This window comes from Poecilia reticulata, chromosome 15, assembly GCF_904066995.2.
Source record: "Poecilia reticulata chromosome 15, P_reticulata-male-v2, whole genome shotgun sequence".
Lineage (NCBI taxonomy): Eukaryota > Metazoa > Chordata > Actinopteri > Cyprinodontiformes > Poeciliidae > Poecilia > Poecilia reticulata.
Window position 1 is genome coordinate 18,232,387 of NC_088844.1, and position 8,073 is coordinate 18,240,459.

General features: G+C 37.0%; 1 protein-coding gene across 3 annotated transcripts in view; it reads left to right on the plus strand.

The window, feature by feature from the left end:
- The window catches only part of mcph1 (microcephalin 1), a 34,588-nt gene that overhangs the window by 3,861 nt on the left and 22,654 nt on the right, over nucleotides 1–8,073 (plus strand). For all 3 annotated transcript variants that reach the window (XM_008429778.3, XM_008429779.3, XM_081616653.1), the window contains exons 8-13: nucleotides 4–84; nucleotides 317–1,405; nucleotides 3,504–3,619; nucleotides 7,116–7,153; nucleotides 7,307–7,469; nucleotides 7,561–7,638. In XM_008429778.3, coding sequence (XP_008428000.3) covers nucleotides 4–84; nucleotides 317–1,405; nucleotides 3,504–3,619; nucleotides 7,116–7,153; nucleotides 7,307–7,469; nucleotides 7,561–7,638 — 1,565 coding nt within the window. The remainder of the gene's footprint in view (nucleotides 1–3; nucleotides 85–316; nucleotides 1,406–3,503; nucleotides 3,620–7,115; nucleotides 7,154–7,306; nucleotides 7,470–7,560; nucleotides 7,639–8,073) is intronic.

Consider the following 8,073-nt stretch of genomic DNA (forward strand, 5'->3'; position numbering starts at 1 on the left):
CAGCATCACAAGTGGCTGATTCCTGCTCACCCACCAGTTTGAAGCCTTCTCTTGGAAACACACCAACTTTCCTCAAATTCATCTGTAAGAAGACTTAGTCTAATCATATTACTAATAGTTTTTAGTCAATTTTCAGATAATTTGCCTTTTGTTAGATTGTCTATTTTCTGTCAGAATGTTCAACTTTGTTATGCAGCTTCTTTTAACTGCAAGAAGAGTAAGGTAGAAAAATAGAGATAAATGTACTGAAATGCTTTTTCTTTTTTCAGAAGTAACAGAAATATTCAGAGTTTCTTTTCTTTTGTCCAATATGCAGCAGATGACGAGTCTGATGAGGCTATCGTTGCTGAGCCTGGTGGTTCACCTGCTAAGGAAGAAGAAAGGTCATCTGATGATGAAGACCACAATCTAAGTGGACGAGACTCTACGAAGCCTTGGCTTTCGCCTTGCCAAGACGTGCCAAAATCTAGCCTTCACAACGCAGTAGTTAAAAAAGTGAAAAAACAAAGAAAGTCCAGAAGACTTTCAGTAAGAAAAAAATCATCAGAGACCATTAAATCTGGAGACTTTTCACAGAGTCCTGTCCAGGATACTCCTAGTAAGAGCCGAATCCTCCACAAAGAAAGACGGCAATCACATGGAAAACCAACCAGAATGTTACCTAAGGAATCTGAAAATAAGTTAAAAATACCAGTGAAAAAGCCAAGTACAGACACCAAATCCAAAGTTTCCCCAAATGCTGTGAAGTCTTTAAATCGCCGTTCATCATCAGCAACAGTAGTTAGCGCTGCAACTGAAACGTCTAACAAAAGTGCCCCGGCAAAGAAAACTGAATGTATAACACCCAAAAAAGCCAGATTGTCATTTTCTGCCTTAGTTCGATCTTTCACTGTGCCCAGCAAATGTAAAAATGTTGCCTCTAGTTCCACGGATGGAGGTGACGATGTGTTCGAGGACTACTTCTCTCCCTCTAACCACAAAAGACCTGTTTTGCCCAGTTTACCCGTAGAGAGCAAAATTGAAGTACCCTTTGAGTTGGACCCTCTTCCAAAGAGGCGAAAACCAAGAAAAAGTGGAATCTGTGGATCTGAAAAGAAAAAAAGGAAACTGGAAGAAAGTCATTGTGGCAAATATCTCAAGCACGAATCTAGAAGAAGCAGTGGGAGTGTTCAAGGAGACCTTGAATTTCCCCTCCTAAGGCCTAATAGTCCTGCTGTTGATGTAAAACAATTGAGTCAAAGACAAAACTCTGTGGCGTTTTCAAGCAACAGTGAAACTACAGAAGATGCTGAAAAACTGAGACCAGCGTCAACATCAGGAAACCCGCCCTTAGAAAAAGAGGATGTCACAGAATCAGAGCAGCAGAAAAACTCAGATTTAACTGCAAATTGTCATATATCTGAAAGTGAGTAGTACAAATATTCCCGTCTAGAATATGTTGTAATAACAATCCAGTGCTGTAATTATTTCTGGCATTTTGAGCATCCTGAATTGTAGAAGCCATAACAGTGTTTGAGTGCTACAAGTGGTGGATATGTGTTAATGCTTATGGTTAAACTTGGTTTATCTTTCAGGGAATAATCAGAGTAATTATTTTTAAGACGTCTTTATTTTAGTTGCTACATAAAATTGAATATTAAATGAATAAATGTTTACCATAAAATGAGGCCTGATCTATTAATTTTCTCCTCAGAAACTCCAGGTATACTTACAGTAGGACACTTTTAATGAAAGAAAGGAAAGCTTATATTTCTTAGTTTCTATTTAGCAAGACCACCACCTGCATGCAGATAAATAATCAGTTGTTTTTAAATTAAAATTATTTGTAATCTCTCAGGGGGGGGAGTGATTTTCAACACAAAAGGGACCTTTTACTTAACTCAACAAAATGCTTTTTTTTTTTTTTAGTAAAAAAGGACACCCTAAACCGTTCTAGTTGGTCTTACCTTCTCTTTTGGCTGAAATAACTTCAGTGTGACACTTCTTACCCATTGGCCAGACTTGAGATGTTTGAGAGGTTTCTTGCACATTCAGCCAGTTTTAAGTCATCCCACAACAAAATCAAACCATGAAGCTTCCACCTGCGATGACTGATTTCCAGTAATTTTGAGATTTTATTCAATCGCTTATCAGGCTGTAACTTCTGCATTCTTTTCTCTGTAGGCCTCAGGCAGCTCTTTTGATCGATTTTGCACAATTTCTTTCACTAATATGTGAGATTCAAACACGGTGACCCTTTTTTATAATGCTTAATAAAACAGCTCTAACGTACATCAGATAAGAAATGCCTGTGTGCAATTGTAGCCATTTTAAGTGGAAATAAACGTATTCCTAACCTGAAATTACACTTAAAACATGTAAGAGGGTAATCTCTTAAATTTTTTTTTTATTGTTTATTTATATTGCATACATTTTTTGAGTTTGGTTAAAATTGATATTGAATTTATGTCCTAATTTTTTAAACTACTGTAAATTAACAGCAGGTTACTTTTACAATAAACTTTTTTTTCTAGATAAAAACAGTCTTACCACAGGTATTTCTTTAATTGGTGTATTTGGTTTAACTGTTCAGCCGGTTTGAGTCTTTGTGACTGTGAAAACTTGTTTGATTTAGATAAATTTTAGTTTGTCACCTTATGCTATTTGATATATTTGGTTAACATTTTTGATTTGAAGCAACCGAATTTCTCCTTTGAAGCAGTTTTTCAATGGATAGATGTGACCTTTTCCTCTGTGTATTCAAGGGAATCCGACCGTTGCATGTCGGGGATAATAGAGCCTCCAGATCCTTTCGCCTATTAGCTGAAACATTAGGACTCTCCTTGGCTCTTTCTGGTATTTCTGAAAAGGTTTCAGTTTTCTATCTCGGCTTTTTTCTTTCTAAGGACTGATCCTTTTCTCCTTTTCTGCAGTTCCTTCCCACAGCCTGAAGACACGAATATTTGGTTAATTTGTTAATCCGAAGTGAGTTTGATTGTCGGTATGCATGAAGGTCCGGCTCTGTTCAAGCCTTCTGATGTACTGGGAATGGTTCTAGGTAACGGCCTGCTAAGAGCCAAAATACTCCTTAGAGGTTGAGTAGAAAGCATATTTATTTATTTGTGTAAATTATATAGCAGGTGGTATGTACAGAAATAATCTGACTCAAATTTACTGATTAGATTTAATCTTAAATTGGCATGCCAATATCTTATAAATCAATTATTATTGTAGGACAAATGCCAACCAAAATTGATTACTGGGATAACTTTAGCTCTGATGTTAGTATGTTTTTGTTTCAGTGTTTTTCCTTTGAAGCAGTGTGCTCTGTTAGAAGAATGCATTGTTTGTACTGAAATTCCTGCAAATAACTTTGTGTAAAAAACGGTGTGATATCCTTCAACTAAGTTTTGAAGCGGATCACGGTTGAAAGGAACACAACCACAGCTGTTGACAGCCTGACTGACACTCCCATTCTCCAGCTCGTCTCTATTTTAAATAGCTTGTCGTGTTTTCATATTTAGGTGGAGGAAATGAATGCACCGTCGCAGCTGGTTTCACAGAGATCACCTCCGACGCCGAAGAAAATCAAAATAAGCAAGCCGACGGGAGCCTTCAGAAGATGGTTAACAAAACAAAGGTAAATAGATGAAATGCTTCTTTTTTTTTTGTTGCTAAATTGGATGTCAGCGTAGACAAAATCCAGGGAATGTTGATTGGATGAATTTGAACACTTTTCTTTCGTATGAAATTCTGTGATAGATTAGAGATTGATTCCCCCCACTCCTCAATTTCTTTTTTATGGATAATAGATTTTCAGACAAAGTAAATGGTTTTGCAAACTGTTTTATTTTTTATGTGGTTCCTACCTCAATTTTGAGCATTTTGCAATGAATTGTTTATCTTTTCTCATCCTAGACATTCATGCATGGGTATGTAGTTATAAAAAAATTGTCTTTCTGACATAGAAAATATCAGCTGTGTTTATTTAATACACATGCATGGACTTCCTCTTAAAGGACGTACATGCTTCAATGGCTGACGGCGTCGGAAGCACATAGATGAGAGTTTCTGTCTGGTCCTTCCTGTGTTTTGGCTGTTTGCTGGTAGCATAACTTCCTTGCTTGGGAAATGCACCTGCAGCTCTGTTTACGTTACGCTGCTAACCTCAACAAGCTGTTGCTGAAAACGGCTCAACTTTGTTTCACGCCCCTCTGCGATCACACTTTTCAGTTTGTTGTTGCTCCTCTGTGTTTTATTCAAAAAACCATGGTAATCTCAATTCAATATTTCCATGATGCAACAATTACCTTTTCAATCATCAGATCCATAAAATATTAGGAGGGATGCTTATTTCTTTGGTTTATTACTCAGGAACTCTAAAAACAAAGAAAGCTATATGCAAAATAATAAAGTTAGGACCTGATAAATGATAAATGAGGTAAAAAAAGATTACATTCTAACCACTGTTTCCTTCTCTTACACTAAAAGAAGACAAAACCGGTGGTAATCTGTTGAATACAAATGTCAAGGACTGATGTCATTTTGTTTTGACACCTTATAAATCCTCAATGCAACAGTTGCAGTTTTTTTTCTTTTTTTTTCTTTTCTAATTAAAGTTTTTTCAAGACTGTCTTTGTTATGGCAGACCACTTTCTAAGAAGCGGCACAGAATATTTTCTCTATAACCTTGCAAAAATACTTCACACCTGCCTACAGCTATGTAGGTCAAATACTTTTGCTGAGGTTAGCGGTGGTCTTTCTTCCATTCTTAACACAATCTGAGGGTTTGCCAGAAATATAAATTGTTTTCACCTACATTCTGTCACAAAGAAGAGTTGTGAAAATCAAGAGTTTTTTTCTTTGATTGAGCAGGTCACCCAGAGTCACCTGATTGTCAGGGTATGAACAAAATTGAATTAAGTTTTTCATTCAATTTAGTGCTGCACAATATCCTGCAAATAAGTCATCATTACAGATAATATATCAAAGGACTGTCGGCAGTGCTCTATTCATTTATCATTATAAGTGTCAGGAACTCATGCTCTACCTGCCTGTTGGAGCTTCACTGCAGTAGAAAGCCACAGCTGACGCTGGTGATGTTTCCCAAGAAACTAGAGGTCACAGAGAGAGTTGGTGAAAAGAAAATGTTGATCTATGGCAACAGATATTCAGTGATATTGCCTTTCCATTATTTTCTAACATTGCGCTGCCTTAAGTCCAATTAATTCTTATCTTATAAGTGAGTGAATATTCTCATTGACATAGTTCGCCGCGCATACTTGGAGCTCTGTAAGACGTTTTACCTCCTATCTGACACATTAGCCGGAGATCTTAACAGATTACATTTATGGATTGTCAGTTTCTGACTGTGGCCCTGAATCTTAAAATACTTAATCTGATTCCGACTTTTTCTTCTTTTTTTTTTTTTCTTTCTTACAATTATCTGTGTTTTTCATGTTCATACTACTTGGCTTCCTCTTTAAATTTAATATTGTCATTGTTTTGTTGTCCAAAAACTTAACTTTTACTTTTTTAGTTTACTAAAAGGTAGTTTATTTGTCTGGCAAGGCATCAAAACTAAAACAAGACCACTAACTAGCAAGAAGTTTTTTGATTCTTTGAATTTAGTAAGATATCCTCATTTTCTGTTGCACTTCAAACAACTACCTCTTTTATGCTCAGTATGTTTTACATTAAATTGTTGAATTAAAGCAATTTGTATGTAGTTGTGCCTGTGTGGACTCTGGAAAACCAAAACCAGAAAAACTGCTTTCCTGTCAGTTCAGTTCAGAAATACTTCATCGCAAAGGGAAATGAAAGGTTATCATGATTCATCTCATCCAAGATCTTCAGAGATGCTGTGGGCAGGAAAGACCTCCAGTAGAAGTCAGTGTTGCATTTCAACTGCATAACTCTCTTGCTGAAGGCTGCTGGGGTATGACAGTTTCATGCTATCAGTTGTTGACAAGCACTGCTCATCCATTTCATTTGCTTTTGCCGCTTCTTTTTAAATCTGTCTGCAAATATTCTGATTGGTTCACCTCTAACTTTTATTCTGCTATCTAGTATGTAAGTCCATTATATTTCAACATCTGAAGATACTAAAGATGACAGCTCCTCTTTGATTGTTTGAATAGTGCTAAGTTCAGTGTGTCCACAACAGTAATTGTAGAGAAGATTCAGTCATAAAGTGAAGCGTTTTCTTCATTTGCGTTTGTGCTTAAAGGTCGCGCTGCATTTCACACCAGCTCCTTGTCACAGCCTCATTATGCACAGCTCATGCTCTTGCAAGATTTTTGTGCAGCTGCCAGAAATGTACGTGCTTTATAATAATCTCAAGTCTGTTTTTTTTTTTTTTTTTTTAAGGAACCTTTAGAAAAGCTCTCAGAATATTTACAGTTTTTGTACTTCACTTTACTCACCTTACTGGTATTAATGACCAATTACCCTGTTAAAGCTCAGATCTCTCTAACTTGAAGATAAAATCGTGTTGAACGATCGAAGAGAGGCGACAGTGCAGCAACGACATTATCGTCTGAGTGACTGCTTAACGTGCCATGTCAGGAATAATGTGATGTTTGACGACCATGGGTGTGGTTTGTGTACTGTTTTGACACCTCTGTGCTCAGCAGGCCTTAACCTCTGACATCCAGCTGGTAAACTAGATAGCAGAGTGTGGCAGGAAAAGGGCTTGGTGGTCCTGTTTGTAGCTGTCGCTGAGGTGTTTGCGTCGATGATAGCTCTCTGTATCTGGGCCAAACTATGTGCCTGGATGGTCTGCAGTCATCAGGGGAGAGATTTACAATTTTGTTTCAGTGATTCAGAATGTGATTCATTTTTCACTTATCACATTAACGTTTTGTGTTTTGTTTTATTTTTGTATCCAGAACGTGATAAAGTGAGTTTTAAAGAATTAAGGATTTACTCGATAATTTCTAGTCTTACAAAAAGAAAGACAACAAAACAAAAAAAAAACTTTTGGCTTCATTTAGACTTGACTAAGACGTGTAACAAAATAGTGTATTACTCTGTTCCTCACTTTTAAAATTAATTTACAAGTGAGAAGTTATTGAATTTCACCTGTCCAGCTGAAGTCATCCTTTTTATTATGTGCATGTTGGCGTTTGTTTCAGGCTCCGAGGACACTTGTCATGACCAGCATGCCCACTGAGTGAGTTCTTCTTGGTTGTTTATCCCAATCCAAGAGTAAACATTCAGATAAATCAGTTTTAAAACATGTACGCAGTGGTTGGCAAAAACAGGAGATGTTAAACTGTTTGTTTACAATGTTTGTTTGTTTTTTAACCCCATCTGCCTCCTTTAGGAAGCAGCAGACCGTGCTGCAGGTGGTAAAAGCTCTGGGTGGTTTTTCAATCATCGACCGAGTATGTGAGAGCACAACTCATGTGGTGTCTGGTGAACACAGACGGACTCTGAACATCCTGTTGGGTATCGCACGTGGCTGCTGGATCCTGTCTTTCGAATGGGTATGGAAATGTTCAGAAGCTATTACAATACACTTCTGAAAACGGCACAAGGATCTTTTAAGCATCTTTAACACGTTTTATTTGTGAGTAGATTCTGTGGTGCTTGGAGCAAAGGCAGTGGATTCCAGAGGAGCCATATGAGCTTTCAGACCAGTTTCCTTCTGCACAGGTAGGAGCCAGTAATACAGTCAATAACTCTCAACCTTAGTCTAATCCAAGGTTAGTAGTATTTAGAAAAGATTTACCAAAGTTACATTCACTAAACTCCAACATATTTACAGAATTCAGAGTTCTAAATTTGAAAAACCCAAATGTTGACATTTGTTAATAATTTGATTTCTTTCTTTTTCTTTGGAGTTTAGCTATCTAGTTAAAAAAGATAAGCCTCTGCCTTTTTTTTTAAATCAAGTAAAAAGTAGATGTTGCTAGTTGTTGCCCTGTTGCGGCTTGCTTGCTTTTCCTTAAGTATTCTAAAAACGATGTAGGTGTTGCTTCTTCCCAAACTTGACTTTTATGAATCCAGATTATTCTTTCTTTCAACACTCTATATGAGTGGAACATTGTCTGGGCTGGCTGGTCTTTGCATTATTAAAATAATATGCAC